Source organism: Pteropus vampyrus, unplaced genomic scaffold (assembly GCF_000151845.1).
Source record: "Pteropus vampyrus isolate Shadow unplaced genomic scaffold, Pvam_2.0 Scaffold13, whole genome shotgun sequence".
NCBI lineage: Eukaryota > Metazoa > Chordata > Mammalia > Chiroptera > Pteropodidae > Pteropus > Pteropus vampyrus.
Genome location: NW_011888794.1, coordinates 7510281 through 7535130, shown reverse-complemented (window position 1 = coordinate 7535130; position 24850 = coordinate 7510281). Strand labels below are relative to the sequence as shown.

General features: G+C 34.3%; 1 protein-coding gene across 1 annotated transcript in view; it reads right to left on the bottom strand.

The window, feature by feature from the left end:
• Window positions 1–24850, bottom strand: part of DIAPH3 (diaphanous related formin 3) — a 445967-nt gene that overhangs the window by 209867 nt on the left and 211250 nt on the right. Inside the window, exons 17-19 of the mRNA XM_011381028.2 lie at window positions 20917–21012; window positions 14634–14728; window positions 10395–10496 (exon numbers count right to left, since the gene is read on the bottom strand). Coding sequence (XP_011379330.1) covers window positions 10395–10496; window positions 14634–14728; window positions 20917–21012 — 293 coding nt within the window. The remainder of the gene's footprint in view (window positions 1–10394; window positions 10497–14633; window positions 14729–20916; window positions 21013–24850) is intronic.

The following is a 24850-nucleotide window of genomic DNA, read 5'->3' as shown; positions in this document are numbered from 1 at the left end:
CATAATATAGGCATTATATACTTATTATTATGATGTATTAGAGATTCTTTTTTTTTTTTTTTCATACAAGGGCAAAGTTTGGAAGCAAAAGTAGTTTTTTTCTTTTTTTTCACAGGCACACCTACTCACATGACCACAATTCTCATGACTACTAGCTTCTTTCCAAAGGTCCCTGATGAATTACATCCTACAAGTGCCAAATAGCCCTTTCACCCCAGCTCATGCTTAGTTTTTGAAACCAACTGCAATAGTGTCATATTATAAAATCACCTTGGACAATTCCCTAGACCATGGATCACAATTTTCCTCAGAGAGGTGGTAACCAGCAGCGAAAACAAACAAAACCTTGCTGATGATGAGTCCCTCTCTAGAGAGAGGATAGAGAAAAACAGTAAAGTTTGCATATTGCACCTTGCCCTTCTCTGCCGCCCATGTTACATTTCTAATTCATTCCCTTGGTGATCTCGTTCAGTCTCACAGCTCTACATGGCACCTGTATGAGACTGGCTCCCAAATTTCTACATCCAGCACTGAACTTCCAGCTTACGTCCCAGCTGCATACTTCATAGGCCTTCTTGGATGTCTACAAACATGATACGTGGTCTTCCCTCCGAGAGTCTGCTCCTTCGGCAAATCTTTCCCTCATCTCTGTGAATAAAATCTCTTATCTTTCTAAGTGCGTGGGCCAAGCAAGAGCCTTGGAGTCATCGGTGACTCCTCCCACACTCCTATATTCAATCCATCAGAAATCTTGCTTCCCTACCTTCAAAATTTTCTGGAATCTGACCACTTATCAACTGTGGTAATGACATCAAGCCTGTCAAGCCAGCCCTACTTCTCACCTTAATTACTAGATCATTGTAACGGCATGCCAGCAGTCCATTGGCTTCAATTTATGGCCCCACCCCACAATCTATTCTTCACGTAGCTACCAGAATAATACTCCTAAAGCATTATTTCACTGTTTAAAATGCTCCTCCAATGGCTTTCTCAGAATAAAGTCCACAAGCCTCACACCATGGCTTCATGGCCTTGGTGGCCTTTCTAATGTCACCTCCTACCGCTCCCCCTCATTCACTGTGCCACAGCCACCGGCCTCAACTGTACCAAACTCACCTGTCCCTCGAAGCCTTGGTGCTTGCGGTCTCCTCTGTCTATAAAACGCTTCCCCAAGATATCCACGGAGCTAACTAAAGTCCCTTAGGCTTCTGCTCAAATATTACCTCTTCAGAGAGGCCTTCCCCAGTCATGTTAATCACACACGTAACACCGCCCTCACCCCATTTCCTGAAGAGTATGCATTACTTGATATCACATGATTACATTATAGTTTTGATTATGTGTTCATTGTTTCTGTCCTCAACTAAAACGTAAGACCAATAAGGAGTAGGAAACACGCTCACTGCAGTTATCTCAGAACCTGGAAAAATGCCCAGCACACAGTAGGTGTTAACAAACATCTGTCGAACCAATGAATGAATCATTGCTAAACCAAGGAGACAAGGTAGTCCAATGAAACGTACCAGACAGCGCTGCAGTTATCAATATAAACTCAAGGTCTCGACTCGTCCATACAATAACTGGCAATCCAAGCCTCTGAAGCACCAAAAGGCTGAGGCCAACCACTAGCAGAAAAGCTGCTGCCTGAAGCCATTTCCTTGGAATCATCTACTGAGAGGCCAAATCAATATCAGAACAGTTCTTACATATACTCAATTTATCAGCAGTGGAGCCAATGTTAAATATGACCATAAAAAAAACCTGTACTTTTTTTGTGAACTTCATATTTTCTGTGAATTTCATTATATTTGGTCGCATTGATAAATCTGCCATATATTATTTTACACTACCTGTTAAACATGTAAAGAAAAGATGTAAATGGCCTTTAAGAGTTTTGCCAACATTTACCTCATTGTATCATGAGCAGAAAGAATTAAGAAGAAATCTGTGAGAGAAAAGATCTTCCAAGAAAATAATAAGATGGGCAAGGTAAAAATACCTTTCAGCTGACAAGTGATTTTTAACTACTTATACCAACAAAATTTCAATAAGTTTAATTAAAAATTAAAATGGCATCGTGACTATTTTAACTTAGACTAAAGAAGATGAAAGGCAGAAATCGAATCATAAGAAAAACGATAGAAGTAATAAATGTCTGAAGAATTTCAGGCTACAAATCAATCATAATTGAAAGCAAGCTAAATTAATAAGCCCTGAACTAGGTGAAAGAAAAACCATCTGTGCTAGTGAGCCTATATTAAATCTTGGATCTTGGTAGAAGCATGTCAAGAAGGTTGCAAAGCAATGTGACAAGAATAACTGAACAACAGCTGAATGCTTGTGATCTTAAGAGAAGCAGACCTCTAAGATTTAAATAGCATGAATACAGTTATAAGAGTTTATTATTCTAAACAAATGTCCTCCCTGGGTACCGCAAGATTTGCAGGCGAGATTGCCAAAGTGCTGTCTAAAACATCGTGAAATTTGAGGGACCTTGGACAACTGGACAGGTACCAAAAAGCAGCAGTAGGATGAGAGACTGGCAAGATTTGTCATTGACAGACAGGACTGAAGATGAATTATTAAAGAGAAAAAGAAGAAGTAATTACAAGAAGCCAAAATGAGTTCTTGAAGAAATTGTATCATACTAACTAACTCCATATCCTTTGATAAGTTTTAAAGTGACAACTGCTAAACGTGATTGATTTTGTATCTGGACATTTGCAATGCACTTGGAATAACACCTAAAGAATGAAAGAAAGACTTGAAGATATTTAGTTTGGGAAAGCAACGGTTCAGTAGAAATATTCTTTCAGGTTCTTTACCTATTGTGATCAGTCTTTTCTGAAGGGGTTTCAATAAACCATCATTCTTATACCGAATCACAATTTTCTCAACATTTTTTAGAAGATAAAATCATTGAGATCAAAAGAAGTATCGTATAGGGTACCCTGAGTATTCACACACAAAATGGCCTTCTGAGTTAAAAGAGGATCAAGGAAAAAGTCCAATGTAGGTGTGATATCAGAAGAAAAATAAAACATTGATAAGAATACAAGTTAGGTAGCAAATCTCAGAGGGTGGTTAAGTTCTAATTTTTTTCAAAGTGTGAATTCAGATTCTTATGATCAAAAGGGTTGGTTATGTGGTTTACTTTGAATCAGCCCATTTTGACACACAAAGAAGTCATTATCTAGAGATTCAATTTAACAAAATTAAAATAATTATCTAAAAAATAATCAACATTTTTATTTTAAAAGGCAATTTATAATACCACAATGACAGATACACATCATTATACATTTGTCCAAATCCATGAAATGTATAACACCAAGAGTGAACTCTAACTATGGACTCTGGGTGATTAAGATGTGTCAACACAGGTTCATCAATTGTAATAAATGTATCACTCTGGTGAGAGATATTGATAATCAGAGAGGCTACACATGTGTGGGAGGGGAGGAGGTATATGGGAAATCTCCATACCTCCCCAAGTTTGCTGTGAACCTTAAGCTTCCCTTAAAAAAAAAAAAAAAAAAAAATCTTAAAAAAGTTTTTCAAACTTTGTTTTTATTTTTTTGTTTTGGCTATCTATTTTCCCTCCTTTCTGTTCATCTCTTCCTTATTTCATGTATTCAATTAGCCATTATCACGAGGCCACCATGTGCTGAACGATGTGCCATGTGCTGGTAACATAAAGATGAGCATGATATACACCAGCCCATCCAAAATTTATGAGCAGAAATGAAGACTGTGACATGTGAAGTAACACTTATGTTCCAGGGTAGTAAGAGCCATTTAGAGATATGCACAGGGCATTATGACAGGCCTCAGTATGGTACACAGAAAGCTCTGGAGGAAAGAAAGATGAAGCACAGGGGGAAAAAGCAAGACAAGAGGTAAGAGGGGACGGCAGGAATTGGTTCATCAGAGACTCATGCTGGATGGCTGGTAGGGAAATGGAGGATTACAGAGAGACCTGAGGAAACATTTGGGGGTGATAGGTACATTCATTATCTTGATGATGGTGATGGTTTTATGGATGTATTCATATGTCAAAATTAATCAAATTCTATAATTTTAAATTTGTGCTTTCGACAGAAATATGTCTATTATGCCTCGATAAAGTTGTGTATTTGTTTTTTAAGGCCTAATGCTGTTCTAAGAATTTTGGATCAAGCTTTCCCTAAATACAGAATATATTCCTATCATTGAGTGAGTAAGAGGGGTCTTTATCTCATTTCACTTCTTATAAGAAGTTCTAAAACCAAACTTCAAAAATGCAAGGTACAGCAGATACCATTTATAAAAGCAGAAAAACAACTGAGCAGCAATAAGAAAAATTGCAAATATTTACATAGGAGTATCATACAGATTAAATAAGCAGCTCTAATAAATTATAAAAAAAGGTCATAGGAAAGTAAATAATCGGCAATTTTAAAAAGAAAGATAAATAACCAATAAATATATAATAATTGCTTCAATCTTATTTAATGACCAAGAAATATAAAGTTAAAAAAAAAATCACCAAGTGAAAAAAGATAATATTAAGGATTGGTGATGGTGTAAGAAAAAGAATCTTCATATATATTGTTCATAAAAGTATAAACTGACACGCCTCCTGGAAAAGAAATTTGGCTGTAACTACCAAGATTAAAAATACCTTCGACCTATCAATTCTAAGACTCTTTCCTAAAGCAATAATAATATTAATAACAAAAGCTAACGTTTTCAAAGAGTTTATGAGCTCAAGATGATTTACATGTATTCATTATATCGATCTATTTAACACTCAGGACAGTGCAGTGGAGGTAGGCACTATTATTGTCCCCATGACCCACCAACCATGGTCAAGTACTAATGCCCCAAACTTTTGAATATGTTAAAAGGCAAGAGGGACCTTTCAGAGGTGATTAAATCAAGGATTTTGAGATGGGGAAATTACCCTGGATTACCAGGTAGACCTGATATAATCACAGGATCCTTATAAGAAGTTAGGAGAAGGTCAGAGAAGGAGATGAGATGACAAAAGCAGAAATCGGACTGATGCTGGACCATCAGCCAAGGAATGAGAGCAGCCTCTAGAAGCCGGAAAAAGCAAGGAAATAACTCCCTCCCACAGCCTGCAGTGGGAATGCAGTGCTGAAGGCCCACTTTGGACTTCCGATTTCCAGAATTAAACTTGCTGTTTTAGCCACTAATTTTGTGGTAATTGGTTATAGCAGCAACAGGAAAGTAATGTAGTCCCATTTCAATGAGGAAATTGATGTACAGAAAAATGAGTAACTACCCAAGATCAAACAGCTAGTAAGATCGGTCTAGGATTTAAACCCAGAGTCTACATTCATTAATTTCTAGGGCACGCAGCCTTCGAATACATATACAAAGATGTATGCAGAATTACTTGTTAAAATCCTGAGGAAAGCAAAAATAAACCATCCTTCATTAAGAGAATAGTTAAAAGAAAAAGCAATAGCATGGACCATGAAACTCCACAGGAGAATTTAAAACCACTACATTATAAAACTAAAAATCTACAAAATATATTTTATGGTGGAAAAGTTTCAGAACAATGTATTTTTTAAATGTGCATATGAATATGCATAATTCTTAAATACAAAGAAATAAGACTGGAAGTCCAACAAAATAATAATTTGTATGAAATGCAGTGGGGGTAGTGGGAGACAAACTTCCGCATCGTATTCAATATTTTTATATGTTACTTGAATGTTTTACAACAAGAATATTAGCGTGTACTTCTTAAAACAAGGCATTTTTAATGCAGGGAAATATGCATGAACTTCCCATAACATTTTTGATTAAAAAAAAAAACAAAAAAAAAACTGGAGGCCTCTAGTACACGAAGTTGAAAAGCCCTGCCCTACAGTGACACCAAATGGTGGCACATAAAAATACAACACACAAGCAGGACATTTGTTCAATCCAACTTTTCTATAAATGTTTTGATTACTTTGAAGAACAGGCAGCTTAAAAGAATTAAATAATATAGAGACAAATACTCAAAAATCTAGAATTTTTAATCAGAGAGAATAGTGCACCAAGCTTCAAATGCAAATTTTTAGGCCTCTTTCCAAACTTTAGCTAATCTTCTGAACCCACTGAATATTTACATATCTTATTTCTCACACAGTAAAAACAAGCCGCTGTGAGCAGTGATTTAACCTAATGGTTTACTGATCAAAGAAACACTGCACATTTTTTTTAAATGCAGTCATACAACTAAAATTAGGTTTTACTCAATGGAAACCAACCTTTGATAAATAGGCAATATTTGAGGGGCCGGGGGGAGGGATGAAGAAGGTGTTGGGGCTGAAGAGGGAAGGAAGGAACTGAGAAAAGAGACAGGTAACTGATCTAATGACTGACTTTCTAAGAAATATATTTTCATTTCTTAATCTTATTGATAGAAAATTAGGTTGAATAAAGCATGAGGCTGGGGCATGCCAAATATAAACCAACTTCTCAACAAAAAAAGTTTTATCATGGAATGTCCAGGGGAAAAAAATATTTAAAATTAAGCACATTGGTCAGTAAGTAGTCAGTGTACTCTGCCCAAAACCTATATCAACAAATAATATCAATATGTAAAATGTCTTATTCAAGTCATACAAAAAGATGCAGAGATGGACTACATTCCAGAGCATTTTTCTAAAATACCATCTGACCAGAACCCTTCATCTCTCAGCATTGAGTTTGTTAATATTTTTTGAGGGGTTATTTTTCACATGCCAAAATTTCCCAGAAAACATAGGACCTATATATATATATACTGTAATTAGCTATGAAAACAAGTTGATAGCATTAAACTATTAGACTTTGAAATCATAGCACTGGATATCAATTCTAAAAGGTACCAGCCCACTGACCATCACCATGTTAGCGCCACTGGGCCACAGAGCATGGTCAGGGCCAGCTCTAGGACACCTGAGAACTTTCCTGCTCAAACTAGCCAATGTCCAAGTCATAAGGACAGCAAGGAGAATTAGCTCAAGAAGGTACCTTAAAATTCTGAATTACTAGAAAAAAAAGGAAAAGCGACTTCCAGATTTCCTGTGATAACAGAGTTAGTATCAGCATTTAAGAACTTTACTTGCAGTTTCAAGGGAGAAACAAGTAAAAGATACGAAACTCTATTATCACAGGAAATCTGGAGAGAACATAGACATATGAAATGTTTTAGTGGTTGAAAGAAAACTTCTAGGATATACAATTCAATGGATATTGACATAATCTTTCTGTACAGTCTGTATGTACACAACACGAAAAGACATAGAGTCCTGAAAATTTGTATGTAAAATATGTGACGAAAGTAAAACATAATTCTAATTAACATGTCATAGCCTACATATTCTAATTGTTCTTTAATTGATTCTGGTTGCTAGCATTTTCGATGTGTTACTTTTGCACAGTGTCTTACTATTAAAGATGGAATAATGTAAATAAATGCCAGTGTCCTGGCCCAGCTTTTTATTTATCATTTTACATAATTCTTGAGAGGAAGTACAGCTCATTACATAATGCAAACAACTGCAGTGACTTTATCCATTATTGTATCAAGTTTCGGTACATATTTAAATAAAACACACCTCTCCAAAAAATCTGTAATTTACAAAATTCAAATGTAATGAATTTATATAATTGAATAAAAGTAAGGCAAGTAACATAACTGTAGTTTTAAATGATTTTTCTTAAAATGAAAACAATGCTAGAAATCACAAGATCAGTCTACAGAACCTGAAAATGAAAGAGCTGATCTCAAAACATATGAAAAGGCAAGCTTTGGCCTTATTTAGGGGTGCAAAGGCTATCTCAGCCCTTGACGACTGCTTATTTATGACTCTGTGGTGATTTTTCAGGTTGAGCTGATTAGTAATTTAAATCTAGGTTGAGTCAATGTCAATGTTTTTCTACAAGATAAAAGTCTTATAGGAATCTGTAGTTTACCTTACCTCAAAGTTTATAGTCCATCTACGATACAAACATAATTTCATAAGTTTGTAACTCTAAACATGAAACTTAGTATTACGGGAATCAGTTTCCTAAATTACACCAAATTATTGTGCTATTTACACAATGTTGATAAACTAAAAACATACCACTCTTCAATAAATTAGCAAATTTAAAATTGAGCTTTTAATCTAGAAAGAAGAACAGAATACTTCAGGCAGCCCGCACTATTCCACACATTTTGTCCATCATTCTTTTTTTTGTAGTTCTCAAGTATTGTTTGGAACTTTAAGCAGGCTTCCCTCTCTTTTGTGGGGGGAGGGGAGGTTGAGAAGTAGGGGCAGCCACATTGGGAATGGTGAAAAGTTGAAATGGAAAAAGGCAAAGGCAAAAAACATTACTATTTGACAAAAATAAATAAAATAAAAAGCTTTCAATTTTTCTTCAACTTTCTTGCTTCATCTAAACAATTATATTTTAAAATGTTAACACTACACAAACCAGAACTTAAAACAACGTATTATAGACTATTCACAACCAACAGACGACAGAGCACTGTTCATACTGTCCGTAGATGTTTTTCAACACCATTACTCTTTCCTCATTAAATTCTATTTGCAGTTAGGTATGACTTGGCATGGAATGCGTAGACTCATGGTCAAGTTTGAGTTGACATGTCCTGAAAAGAAAGTGATCCATCTCTGTCTTAAAATCAAAACTATAACCTTTAGCACTAGTATGTGGAAATATATTTTAATGTTCAGATCCCCTATGAGTACCCTGCTTCTAACTCATAGCTCTTTGATTTGAACTCAAGTTTTTAAAGACAGGCATGACCTGGCTATTTTATTATTATTATTATCATTATTATTAAAATTTTAAATTATTTTTCATTTTATTAAATTTATTGGGGTGACATAGGTTAATAAAATTACATAAGTTTCAAGTATACTATTCTGTAATATACCTATTTTAAATAAACCTAAATTATTTGCTAGGTTGAATTCATTCTTCTGTGATCATCACTAGAACACAGAAATAATTTTAAATCACTTGCGATGATATGTAACATAAAAAGTTATTTGTTAAGTAGACATTTTCATATAAGCTTCTATGTGTTTCAGATGTAATGTAAATGGAAATACTTCAGAATTATAATTTTACATTTTATGATTTTCATTCAAGAGTCAAAATAAGATGGCCAAAAATCAAAACTGTAATCTGTGATAACACTTTAATGCAAATTCTCCCTTATTCTCATATGGAAGACATTGCAAATAGAACATTATATAGGGATCAAGAGAAAGACAAAGTGATCAGGCAATAGAAAATGAAGCAAACAAAGAAATGGGGGATAAAAGAGGAAAAAAGTAGCCTGAACAATCGGATAAAAAAAAAAAAAATTAAAAGCATTTTTGTAAATACAGTGAGTTAACAGTTTTATAATAAGTATTATAAGGCTGAATAGAAAAACACCTGATTTTTCCCTTCTGTTCTCTATTCAGTTTTGTGAACTTGGAGCAGGACGCACTGCAGGGAGGGCTGAGGAGAATGGGTTTACGAAGAGACAAGGAGTTTAAGAGCAAACATCTACAACATGCAAAATATGCCATGGACACAGTCCTTACAGTTAGTCAACTCGAATTTTCAAAATTATATAAAATGCAATCCCATCATGTCCTTGGAGGTCGGTCATAAGATATCTGAAGAGGAAAAGAAATAACTACATACATATATATATAAAATAAAGCACTTCTTTAAAGTCTTACGATGATATCTGAGTGTAACCAACAACAAAATGATAATTTAATGATAAAAGAGAAAGAAAGCTTGATAAAACTCTTAAGTTGCAACACAGCGAATATATAACATTGACATGTCTTCTCACCCCTTCTGACTCCAACTTTGATTAAAAAGAAAAAAAGGCTGGAACAAGATGATTATCAAGGTATCTCAAAGAATGTTTAAAGTGTATTCACTTTTCATCCCTATTGCCAAAAAAAAAAAAGGACGATATTTCTAATTTCAGATCTAAAATATGAGATGAACTGAAGTGAGTGATGAAAATGAGAAACTGAAGCTACTCTTGCAATATGCTGGAATACATAGCTCTAGAAGAAATCATAAATATACTCTCTAGTCATAAGGAGTGCAGTTTTCATTTTACATTTTGACATTATAGAGAACGTAAAAAAAACATGTTTATACTTTTTAAAAACTCCTTGGACTTCACTTAAGGCTAGAGATTCAATATATATTTTAAATCAATATAACTTCCTATAAATATCTTTAGATTAAAAGAAAGATGGACATTAAAAGTTTGTGAGTAATGATGCTGTGAAAAGGCTTGGCATTTTCTTTCCTATCTTTTGCACACTATTAAAAATTGCCTCGAAAGAGAGTTAACATTGAGAGCTGGTACTTACCACAACAGCAAACTGCTCTGGTTCGCATAAGTTGTTATAGTCACTCTTGAACCGAGACAATGAGTTCAACTGCTCTTGATCAGGAAGATGCTTTATTAAGTTCTAAAAATTAAAATCAAAAAACATATATATATATGTGTGTGTGTATATATATATATATCAAAAAAACAATATCTTCACTAAAAGTGCTTCTTGAATTTTATGAAAATTTATTGATAAACTATGGGAAGGAAATCAGTAAAGAATCTTTAGTTTTATCTCCCTTATACTAATCCTTAAGCTACATTTTCTGCATCTTGAACGTAGTCAATTTTCTTCTTCTTTATCCAGAGTTATTATATATTCAAATCAAGCACTACTGAATGTTTATTTGATTAGCCTTATAACTGAGAAAGAAGAACTCAACCTATACCCAAGAAACAGCTTTCTCACCTGGATAAATGTGATCAATTACATTTCAGCTTTAGAGAATTAAATGGCAGAAATTTCAGGCAAAGCCAAACATATCTTAACACTTCACTCACAGGGATAAAAGAAATGATCATATTGCTACTAAAAGGCAAGGGAAAGAATAGAAATCAGAATTTTAATGACAGTTCTTGCAAAATTTAACCAATATGATAACACTTTTAATAATAAAAATGAAGCTATCTCTAAAACAAAGTAGTTTTTCTGATGTGAAAGAAAATCTGAAAAGTTATTGAAGACACAGAACAACACACACACACACACACACATTTTTATTGTAGATAAAATTATATACGCATACAGAGCCTTTAGGGACTTTTAAGTGGCATGGCCGGAACGCCCTTTGCCTGTATCATCCGCAGTCCAGAAACCACAGGTTCATTTGGTTGTTCTGGTTCCTTTGTTCATGCACAGTCTTTCCCAAGTCACACACTGAGACAAGAGAAACACACCCAAAGGAATATAATTATGCTTCCCTGTTAGGACTTAAATGATTACACAATCTCTTGGATAAAGTTTATACTGTATCAAAATATAACTGACTAGAATAGTGTTATAACCAGTTAGTGTACTGATATTAAAATTAAGAAAAAAAAAAGGGGTGGTTGGTGCTCACAATCTCAAATTATAGTATCAGTATATTCTGTGCAAGCCCAAATTCAAGTACAAATTTAAATTAAGCCTACTTCATGCTATACATATTTATGAGGAAAAAAAATCTCCCAAAGGTGTTATTAGTTAAAAATAATGTTAGAAAATGTTATACATATATATCAAAGTAGTTAGATCAAAGAACAAGTTTTTGACTCACTGTGTATCTTTGAACAAAAACTTGGTTGACTGGCCAAAAACAAACAAATGAAAAATGGCAATTTAACATCATCCCTAAAAAAAGTATTCACTATTAATACCACCAACTGAATACAAACGATACAAGTATATGATTTTCCCATATAAGTAGAAATTTCTCTTAAAACTGCTTGAGACCAAAAGACCTGGTTATTTATCTTTTCTTTTAATCATTCTAGTTGACAGCTGGATAATATTTGAGTTATTTATTACATCAGGTCTCTAAACTTCTTCAGCATTTTTTACATGACCATCCAGTGGCTCCTTTAAATATTTTTAGGTAGTATATAATTAAATTTTAATCTCTCATCAGAAATTTATTAATGTTTCAATTTATTATTTTTGCTTCCTAAAGTAATAAAATGATCATGATTTATAAGAAAAAATCAGGCCCAACTTCCCTTAGGCTGTCCCTTGACCTTATCCTCCATAAACTTTACAAATCCAAAGGTCCGATTCAAACTGAACTCTTCGCAGTTGCCCCCACACACCTGGCTTCTCCTGCATAGCTCAGGGTATTGTTACTGCCAGAGTAATGGCCTCTCGCTACGTTACTCACACGACCCGACCCCTCCGCCCTTTTCCACATCCACTCCATACTGGACCCTGAAGTGCCCTCGTCTGCACACATACACACACCTAGCACTCTCCTAACGTATTATCTAGTTCTAAAACAATTCTAAATCAGCTATCTTTTAATATAATTCCATATATTTCAATGTCATCTCCCTTGCCACACTATGAATTCCAAAAAGGTAAAGTCTGTGTTTGATGGAGCCTAATACAGTGCCCTGCATGTGGCTGGCATGTGTGCACACACACACATGCATAGACACACACACTGCTAAATGAATAAAAGACTCATGGGACAAATGAAGGTAAATCGGTAAAAAACGAAGGGGAAAAATGACATCAATACTGACATCTTATTATATATAAATAGATACTCCATAATAAATCATGACAGTGAAAAACACCTACCAAAATGATGATTCTTACAAAGTAATGTTTTTTTCCATGCCCAGTTCGAAATAGGCAGTTCTTCACTTTATAATTAGGAACACATTTTAAAATTTAAAAATGTAATTACAAATAGCATGAAATTCTTGATTTTTTTTTAAATGAATATTTGAAGACTTTGCTTATGTCCAAACTAAAGTTTTAGATTTTAAATTCATGAGACTGGTTTTACATTGAGTTAAGTAGGGCAGGCAGAATAATGACCCCACCTCACCCAAGATGTCCACACCTAATCCCCAGAACTTAATATGAAAATACGAAGTTACACAACAGGGAATTGAGGTTTCTACCAGCTGACCTTAAAATAGGGAGTTACCCCGGATTCTCTGGATGAGCTCAGCGGAACCACAAAGGTCCTTCGAAGCAGAAGAGGGGGACATTGAGTGAGAGGGGCGAAGGACCAAGAAAGAAAGGAACAGAGAGATACAACACTGCTGGCCCAGAAGATGGACGTCCGTGAGCCAGGGAAGGAGGCAGCCATGAGGAGCTAGAAAAGACAAAGACAGGAATTCTTCCCGAAAGCCTTTGGAAAGGAGTGCGAGCCTGCCGATACAGTGACCTTAGCACAGGAAGGCCCAGGCTGCGTTTCTGTTCTACAGAAATGTAAGATAATACATTTGTGATAGTTTAAGCCACTAAATTTGGGGTAACTTGTTATAGCAGTAATGGAAAACCAGACTATTAGTAAGTTACATGGAACTGAATATTCTCTGAACATGAATTTAAAATGCAAATAACTGTTTCTCTATCTCTACACAATAAAAGCCACATGATCATCTCTAAAATGTTCGTGTAATCAAGTTAAAAGCTACTCTGTAAACATTTAACAAATGCATTATAAAAACAAGCGTATATTAAGTAGAAAATTTTCCTTTAAGGAACTTGGAATCTACTAACAGCAAGGCACATGCATCATCAACAATAATAAAGATAAAATTCTAGTAGAAAGAAAATGCTGGAGGAAAAGCATTTAAAGAAGAGTTGTTGAATTAGGTACTGTATGAGTCTCGGAGCTCAGCACGAATCACTCATGGGATTACATCACCACCACATTCAGAAGACAAGATGGGAGAGGCAAAACCAAGAACGACTTCTAAGGTTACCATTTACTGATGAATTAAAATATCTAGAATAATTTTAATTTTTCATTGACATGGCAAACAATCCTTGTTTTCTTTTTACTGCTAAACCATCATTTTCTTTTCATTATTTTTTTTAAAAAAAAAGTAACCTGAAGATATCTTCTCGCTATATAATTTTTGGTTTGATTCTCCAACTTGAAATTCTATCAAATATATATTACTGATGCTTTATGTGGAATTCAGCAAGGAATTTTGGTACCACGCTAGCATTCCTTAAATAATACTGTGAGTAGATACCATTTAAAAAGATCGTTTAGCCTTCTGAATGAATTCAGAATACTATGCAAATAATCTCCAGTATTCAGAGGAGCACAAACGACTCAAGTAAGGGTTGTTAGTAAAGATAACACTAAATGAAGAGAAATCTCAATCTTTTATTCCCAATAATACAATGTTATAAGACACATAAGCCTAAGAAAAACACATTCTAAAAGGATTACACAAATTTAAATTAACAGATCATTAGTCTTAACTGTAACAAAAACATAAGTGTAAAATTAAACAATCTGACTTTCAGAAACAGTCATTTAAAATAATTGAAATGTAATCATTTTGATAGCATTATATTTAGTTTGCAGTTAAGAGAAGATGCAGAGTTTTATCTTCTGGCAGTATGGAAGTTATGCTAAAACTAATTATGCAGCAATGATTTTCCAGCTGAATGATCTGGTTTAAGAATTTTGCTTCACTTACAGTTTTCTACTTAATGAGAAGCTTGCAACGAAATATTGGAACTTAAGCCCTCTGCCCGTTTGTTTACCTGAATCATAGACTCTGCCAACTGTGTTTCATCCACTTCCAATATCATTGTTTTGATTTCCTCATATGGCACCCGAAAAGAACCCAGGAAGATGGCTAAGAGGAGGGGAAAACGGTTCATAATGAATAAAAATTGAGATGTAGTTCTATTTATAAAATAAAAGATAATTCATGAGCAATTTTAAACATTTAATATAATTCCTACAAGGTAAAGTTTCATTAACACATTTTATATTCTACAGTTTTAGAACTACTATTTAAACAACAGTCCTCTATTATTATGCTGATTCCGAGGCTGATTGTTAATGATTAGTTAATAGCCTATCATAAGAATGATGCCAATTTTCATGTGATTAAAAATAAACTGAAATATGTTTGGTACACTATAAAAATAACACACTGTAAAGAAAAGCATCATAAAACCCCAATATGTGCATGTTAATATTTGTCTAAACATGTCTTATTAGTTCATATAATATCTTCCAGCCCTATCCAACAGTTCAGAAAAAAAAAATATTTTAAGAAAACCACTAAACAGTGCATGAACATTTTCACTAAAATACTTCTCTGTTCAGAAATATTGCAAACATTATGGCAAAGAAATAGCCTTTGCATGTAACTAAGCTTAGATATTCAATATTAGAAAACAAATTTTCATGGAAAACTATCCAAGTGAATTAGATGGGATAAAATATTATTACTGAGAATTCCAATATTATGGTGTGGTTTTTTTTGATGCCTCATACATCTAGTGTTAAAACACAATGATTTTCTCAAAAGCTACTGAAGGTATGTAAGGGTATTTACACAGCATTAGATTTAATGCTTTCGGTGTCCCTCTCTCAAGCTTATTCTACTATTGTGTTTCTTCTCTCCAGTGACAGATCACTTCTCGGACATACTCAGAACTTACTAGGCACTAGCCCACTACTTTCATATATTGAACTTATGTCATTTTTTTGGTAGGTGTTTTCAAATAAGAACGCTATTTTTTGTAAGTCTCAGAAAATATGATCCGCTTCTTTCTTGGAGTGAAGCTATATTCCAGATTTCTGAGGATACCATGTATCATCTGCAGCTGAATAACAAAGGCACCATCTGTGTTCTTATTATCACCTTCATTCACACATTCCTGAACTCACAGTCATAAATTTGGGATAATAGTGCTAGAAATGATGGGTGTGTGTGTGATCCTTACTTTCCCAAGAATAAAATGGAATAAAAGATTTAAATGATATTATAATAGGTGGAGATTAATGGAATTATAAAAGAATAATCCCACAATATACATTAGAAAGCACAAATATGTAATAACTATATAGATGCTCTTGAAGAACAATCAATGAATAATGATGGCGAGGGAATACAATCTAAATCTGAACATGATGTACAAAACAAGTTACATATGACTGTAGAATTAAATGTAAATATTAACCACAGAAAGGAATACTAAAAGAAATTTAACATGGCAAATTAGCTGTTATGGTTAAAGAACTTCTTAATCATAAAAATCAATGGAAAATAAATAAAAAGATTGATATATAACAATGTAAAAGGAAAACAAACATATTAAAGAACTTAAAACAATTAAAAAGCAAAGAAGCCGGAGAGATAAACCTGCTACAAAATTTGTTTTCCTTTATTTAGAATACCAGGAGGTCTGAGTAAAAAAATGGGCAAAATGTTAAAATAAGAAAAATTTTAAAAATAAAAAAAATAAAGAATAAGAAAACCATGACCAAAATAATGTAACAAACTAAACCTCAGGAGTAAGCAAATTGCTAAAATATAATCTGAACTGAAAACTTAGTAAGATTAATCAGAATCCTTAAGATTATTGATTCCATTTACTGAGAAAAAATTTCACTCAAGAAATCTAGTCTATGGAAACAATAACGTATAGAAGAGGATATAACATTAAATAGAATAATCAAAAGGACAGAATTCCTCTGAGACATAAAACAGTAGTTGAGAGAGGAAGAAATAATACTTTTATATTTATTTAGGCAGTACGGCAAAGTAGAGAGATACCTAAAAAAAGAGATATCTAAAAATTTATATTTTTAATCTTAATCATAAGTGCATTTCTCAGCTGTTCTGAAAGGAAAGAAAGCAGAAATCCTGAGAGAAAATACTTGTTTAAAGAAATAAAAGTTTGAAACACTAGGCAGGAAAAAAAAAGACATAATTAAAAAGGAAAAAGAGATTTGAGGGAAAAAAAGTAGAACTATGTAGGAATAAAACTACTGAAATTACAAACTCAACATATGGATTCAAGAAAATTTGTGACATGAAAGACTGAGGTATAGAAGCATAATGTGTCACACTGTAAGATGGAAAAATACTAGGTTATGAGACATAGAATATTAGTAAAGATACCTAAAAAATATCTACTTGGAATCCTAAAAGAAAAGTATGCATGCACGTACACACGCACATGCATGTACACACGTACATGCACACACACACATGCACTCACGCACACAACAAACAAACCAGGAAAGACGTGTATATGAAGAGAAAATGTCAGAGAATTTTTCAGAATTATAGAGACATACAAAACATCAGATCAAGGAGGCTCAACAAACCCCAAACATGATTTAATATATATAAACAAATAAAGCCACACTAGGTCCTTGTAAAACACCAAGTGTTGGGGGGGTGTTGCAGAGTGCGAACTCTTGAGCTCTGATTGGTAAGAACACAGAACAGGCATAAACTTAGAGTGGGAGTTGCCACACGCTTTCTGTAAAGGGCCATGTAGTAAGTATTTTAGGTTTTGTGAGCCATACAATCTCTGTCCCAACTACTCTGTCAAGTCTGCTATTGTAGCACAAATGCAGCCATAAACAATGTGTAAATAAATGTGCTAAGTTCCAACAAAATCTTGTTTTAAAAAAATGGGCAACGGACAAAATTCAGCCTAATGGCCATAGTATGTCACACCTTTTCCTAGTTAACACCAAAAATGGGAAACCCAAATTAAATCAAGCACTGATTGAATAAAATTTGACGTTCAAAATTTACTCTGCAGGTAGGCATACTTTATTCCTTTACTTTCCTCTATAGTTATAGATAGTTCATCCACTACTTTCAGGCATTATTCTATAATTAAAATAGCATACATATTAAAAACACAGATTTAGAAAGCTAGAACTATGTGTATATACATATATATATATTTTTTAAATAGTTTATGAATAAATTATTTTGTGGAAAACATTTGCTATAACTAAGGTCAAAAGAATTACAGAAGAGTTGAAAATGGCCTGATGCACAACACGCAATTCAGAAGACAAGCAGAGATCTTAACTTTTTTAAATACTTAAAAGTTACTGAGAATAATATGAGACTCGGTTAGAGTCTTCAAAAGATGCATTAAAATTAATCTTTTTACTAACATGCATCTTATCCTCCAAAATATGATTATATAGAACCCCGTGGGAAGCTTTGAGTTCAGTGAAGGAGTGTAAAGTGTGCAGATTTTGGAACCAGTCACACATATTTTCTTCAGTGGAATTTATAAATATTTAAAGCTTTATGTTCATTTGTAGATTCCTGGGTTTCCCCTTTATATCTCTAATACCTACTCCAAAAAATCTGCTAAAGCATATAAATCTGGTAAAACTCCTGAGCCATCCCTTGACTCTAGAATGGTTGGAATTCCATCTTTTATACTGGGTCCGGAGTCTTTGCCAAAACCTTTATGAATTTAAAATATAAGGAACCTAATCCATCTTTAAATAACAGGTAAATAAGTGAATTTTAGATCCTTTCCTTGGTATTCTATAAAATATCTCAGTTAAGAGAAATCATCTTAGATTTCTAAGTGACAAGAGTTTTGTCACTAACATAAGACTCTATTCTCAGAAATCAGTGTCGCACAAGACTGAATTTCATAGACAAAAACCAGCTGTGAATTGAACTATAATTACAGTAAAGATTATAAGGCTACTAAAGCTGCTTAAAGCTGAAATCATAGCACTTGCTGCAATCAGAAGGGCAAGAATATCCTAGAATGGATTACATCATAATATGACAAAGTATAAATTCTGGACCTTTCGATCTTATACTTCAAAACATGTTTAACAATTAAATAAATGGACATATATCCTCCAGCTAAAGTAAACGAGACAGAACAGTATCCTTCTCTATGATAATGTCATTTTGTTATCTCTAAACTGGAATAGATATAACCTATACCTATTGGCCATTTTCAAAATGAACAATTTTATTCAACTCATTGAACTATTACACCCACCAGACCCCCTCCTACCTACAACATCAACACTGCCACCTACGTGGTGGGGCCATAGTGAAGATTAGAGAGTCAAATACAGAACCAGCACATAAAGGCAATCTGTAATTATAAATTATTACAATTAAATTTGAAATCTTACTTAGCACATGTTCTGTCATGCATAAATAACACCAGGGAACTCTGTCTAACAAGTCAATGATTCAACTTCAGGATGGGTATGCAGGCTAACTTATCATGGCTGACCATACAAAAAAGAATTTTATTCAAAATGATATTTCTTTAGAATCCCTAATGAGGCTGTCTGTAGAGTGAAGACTAGGAGTTTGTAATGCAGGTTGTGGACGTTCTTCAAGCCAATAATCATCTCGACTTCCAGTCAAGATAGTGGAGTAGAATAAATTCTTTTGTAAAAAAGATTTGCTATAACTAAGGGGAAAAAAATCACAGAAGAGTTGAAAATGGCCTAATGCATAACACGCAATTCAGAATGTCAGCTGTAATCAAAAAATTTTTAATTATTTTTAAAGAGAAAGTTTGTAAAAGAAATTGCATGTAAAATGGACTCAAAAGGAATCACCTCTTTCAGATCACAGAGCACAGATCTTTTCAACATGATCCAAGCTAATAATGCTTTGAACTAAGACAACGTTCCTTCAAGAAGGAAAACTCCCTGAAACATCTGTATCATGTAATAGCGCCCCCTAACTTCAGTGGTCTGAGCACTAAGCAAAACTAAATGATTCTTTCTACTTCAGACCACATGTCCGCCGCACACCTGAAAGACGCAGCTCTCTCACTTAGGGCCCTATCAGGATGACGGCCACTACTCTAATGGCCGCTGTGGCTGAAGGGAAAACACTGGAGCTTCTTGGACCGGCACTTAAACACTTCCACACACAACTTACCTCAGCTCACTTGTACTGCCATTGCCCAAGCAAGTCGCATGACTGCCACCTAACTTGAAAGAGGCAGGGATGCGCAATCGATTTGTGGCCAGAAATAAAAAACTGTGTATTGGCCAACGGCGTTCACGTCAGTACACTGTTCTCGGGGTCTCGGAAGGCCTACACCGCAGAAAATGGACGACCCTGCCACAGTGGGCATCGAAGAAAGAAGGCTCCAGAACTTCTACAAAAGTAATGTCCACGATGTCTTTGACACACACTGCACTAACTTAACTCCCTCTTTAATCAATAGCATGAATCTTTATCCTCTCAACAAAGAACTGTTTTGTTCCAATACTTGCTAGAAGCTCACTGGAGGCATGTAATAACTGAAAAGCAGACTAAAAGCCATGTTAATGCTTCATGCCTTTAGATTCTCCACAATACATCCCACTTGCCACCATCAGAAGATAATACATACAGATATTATCTCAGTTCCAAGTAGAACTGTTTTTGATGCATTTAAGATGCGGTTAAAAATGAGGAGCAAAACTATTTGCCCTCTTCTCTCACAGTAATTCACTCAGAAAGACAATTCAATACTAAGTATTTAGTTCTCTGTAATAGTAATTAAATCTAAAATATTTCCAGTCAGTACTTTTGAAAAAAGGCTTTGAACTGCTCAGATGGAATAATGGAATTCATTTTACTCATCATCCCTTATTTCTATTAACATTCCAAACTCCTTTGTGTGTGATCAAGATCACAAATAATACAGATTCAGAGGTACAAAAGAAATATCCACTACCAATTTTTTTCAAAATATGTCATCATCTAAATTCCTTAATTTTTCTTATTTATATACTTAAAAAACAGACTTTCTAGGGTGATTTTCTTTTCAGTTACGGGAGATATATCATCATTCTAAATCCTTTTCTTAGCTTTATTTTCTAATATGCATTAATCTTTTGAAGAATTTAAACCATAAGTTGCCTCAAGGAAAGTTATCTTTGAATTTATTATGCAAATACTAAAATATAACATACAACTTAAAAAGTCATAAAGAAAATGAAATAATTTAAAGAAACCACCTCCAATGTGTTTTTGCCAATTTAATAGTATTAAAATCTGATACTTACAAAGGTTCTGGGCAATTTTAGAATCGAGAAATTTAAGTTCTTTAATTTTTTTCTTAAGAGCTTTCTTCTCTTCAAAATCTTCCTCTTCTCTTCTCTCTGTAAAACCAAGGATAAATCTATGTGAGGGACAGTAAGGCATTCAGCTGCTAAAGGACAGGGCGTGAACTTTCCATCATCAAAGAATCTAAAAAAGATACAAAGCTTTTAAATCACATAGCTAAAAAATTAGAATAATAGATATCCCAAGACCTAAACTATTTCAGATAGGCACTGATGGCTCTTATTCTAGAAAAACTACTCAGAGTAAATATTTGAAGGTCTAGCAGAAAGAATAAAAATAAAACTAATGTAGACTAGGGAAACTAATACCATCAGGTGCCAAGAACTTAAGTAGAATTAGATCTTCTGCACAGTGTACAGAACACAATTATAAAAATATATATATTTACACTTAGGATAAGAAGTTAGCTCTAAGAATACTAAATGAAAATAAGCGCCGAAGCATTTTGTTTGATATACCATGCTTATTTAAAAATATAACTCATGTAAAACTGGAAGATAGACTGCAATTTGTTTTCCAAGTCTTTGAAAAACTGTCAAATTTTGACACTCAGCTTATTTTATTTGAGTGTTTTAAAATCAACCAATGCATTTAACCTCCTTATCCTTGATTTAAAAAAAAAAGAGAATCCAACATGTTAAATAATATATGACCTGTTGTTACTACACAGTATTTGAGTCAACAATATTTGAGAGTCGAACAGTTGTAACCAATAAACAGATCCTGTCATCTTTCCTCTCTTGTGTGTTCATGGACCGCACTTCTGATCAAAGTCAGTCACTTTACGAAATTAAGATCTTGATAACAAAAGAACAATGGAGTAAGGTGTTTAATTAGATATATACAAATTAATCATAATATTGGGGGGAAAACTAAAAAGAGCATCTTCATGTGCACATTATTTTTATATCAGAAAAGCATATTATAATTACATGTTTTGGTACACAGTGTGAGACAGAGATCAAATTTTACATTTTCCAAAGTATTTGTTAACTAATTATCTCTATCATTTAATGAATAATCTATCACCTTTCTCAACTGATTTTATGTTACATTTGTATTGTATACTTGCTTTTCCAGGCTTCTAACACTGTTCCATTATTCTATGTACTACTCCTGTGCTATCATTCTGTCTTAAACGCTATAGATTTAAGATACATATTATTAATTGGTTGTTCTTCCCTTTCTAAATTTTCTTTTCTCACTCATTTATTTTTCCACATGAACTTTAGTGTAATTCAAAAGCTCCCGAAATAAAATCCAATTGAACTGGATTTGAATCACAAGGCATTTGTAAACAGATTAGAGAGTTAGCATGTTGACAATTTCCGAACTTCCAAATCATGAACATGACATGTGTCTAATTATTCAACTAAACATAGTATTCTTCATAGGCAACCTGAATATTTATTGCTAGTTCTGGATGTCCTAAATACGTCTAAATCATACTTTTAAATAGTTGGAGCTGGGTGGTTAATTCTACCTTTTCTCATTATACTTTTTAACTACTTGCTGCTAAAATATAGAAACTCTGCTCAATTTTGCATTCATGTTTTATAATCAGCCACTTTATTTGTTCTCACATTCAAATAATATTTATTAAGCACCAACTAAAAGGAACTATGCTAAACAACACAGAAATAACACTAGACAAAATAGAGACAATCCTGGCCTCACAGAATTTAGGGGCCAACAGAGGTGAATGCAAGGTAAGTGGCGATTACAATACATCGATATATCTTCAATGTTTTGGTAAGAACTACAAGAGAACAGAGGAGCCCTTTAACCCATAATTGTCAGGGACAGTCTTCCTGTAATAAATGATATCTAATCAAAAGCTTGAAAGAGAAAAGACAGACAGGTTTTGGGGTAGAGAGAGGAAGGATCAGATAATGAAAAGATAGTGTCTGAAGGTCTAAAGGTGCAAGAATTTGAAGAGCTCAGACAGAAGTGAGACTAAAAAGAGCAAAGAATATTGAGTAGGAGAAAGAAAATGACACCAGAAACTAATCAGGCATGGTTCACGCAAGACTTTTTAAGTCAGGTTAAGGTGTCTGAATTTTATCCCAGTACTGAGGAGCCTCTGAAGTTTTAGGTAAGTGAGAGACATCAAAAACAATTGCATTTTAAGAAAAAACTCAGGCTGAAGATGAATTGAAAAAAGTAGCAAGAGTAACGGTAGAGGGCAAGATGGAAGGGAGGTACAGCAATCTGACTGACAGTCAGTGGCACCCCCACCCACAGCAGAAGCCACGGGGATGAGGATGAGGGATGAGTTCCAAAAGCAGAATATAGCTCATACTTGTCGCCTGGATTCAGACCTGAACATCCAACTGTATACTCCCAATATCTCTACCTGGATGTCTAGTGGGCACCCTCAGCTTATCGTGACCTAAACCACACACACACACACACACACACACACACGCACGCACACGCACGCACGCACGCACGCACCTCCCCACCTACTTTCCCAGCCCTTTTCGTCGACACACAAAAAAAGGAGGAATGCTCTTGTTGCAATTGCTCAAGTCAAAAAGCTTAAAGTCATCCTTTCTACAATTTCCCTCAAAACCACATTCAATTCGTCAGTGAATCCGGTCAGTTGTAACTCCAAAATATGCACTAAAATAAGCACTCCTCACCATCTCTCCAGCTACTACTTTTCCCCCGCTTGTGGCTACCATCCTTCCTCACCTGAACCACTTTCAGGCTTGACCATCTGTACTCTCTTCACTACAACGCAGCAGAAAAGTCCTGTTAAACCTTAATGGAAAAGCCTTCCCTTACTACCTGATATTAAATAGCAAACTACCTCCGACCTGTCCCTCAACAATCTCCACCTGGTATTATTCCCTTATCATCATTGCTCTCGCCCTTTTTTTCTCTTCCAAAACACTTACTCCTCACATATCACAAGTTTGATACTCTCTCTCTTTCCTCATTAGAAAGCAAGTTCACCACTGTATCCTTAGCACAAAGAATAAGGCCTGGAACATAGCAGGTGCTCAATAAACATCTGTTAGATGTACGTATATGTGTATGGCTGTCTGGAGCAACCTGCAGACCACTGGGGAAGGAAGGGGGCACTCGGGTTTTAAGCAAACAAGCAGATGATGATGGTGTTTAATTTTGCAACAAATGAAGAACAGGTTTAAACCAGTACAGTTTTAGACATATTCAGTTTGAGGGGCTCTTATGCATCCACATGGTCATGTACGAGAGGCAGCTGGATGTACAGATGTGGAGAAGAGAAATCTGGAATGAAGATACAGGTAGGTTATCATCCTGTTAGTTATTCCAGTCACTGTCACAGGCTTCCCAGTACCAGCAAATAATGACACATTTGTCTCCTTACTCTGAGTATTTAAACCTTTCTTTGTGCTGTTATACTGGTTAAAATTTTCAGATGAAGGCTAGTAAAATTTATGTCAGTGGACTTTTGTTTCCTTAACCTGACCAAATGGCAATCTTCCACTTTTTAGAAAATGTATGTATTTTGTTTTCTTATTATCACCTAGAAAAGGGCAGATTGCAATTTTTTTCATCAGTTTATTTCTTAATTCCAGTATCCATTCACATTGTGAAGCATTTTCTAGTCCACCTAAAAAGTCAAATAAACTAGCAAGCTTTAATTTTAAATTAAATAACATTCACTGAACCTCTACTAGGCCATGCACTTAACACTCTCTGTTGCACTTTATTATATAATTCTCATAATAGTCCTACTCTTACTACTGTCGTCATAATCATGATGAGAAAAATAATGCTTAGGGAATGGAACTTTTAAGCAACAGATGAAATAAAAGAATGAAGATCACCAAACTTTGACTCCAATATTCTTTCCACTAACTGTCACTATATCAAGTGACT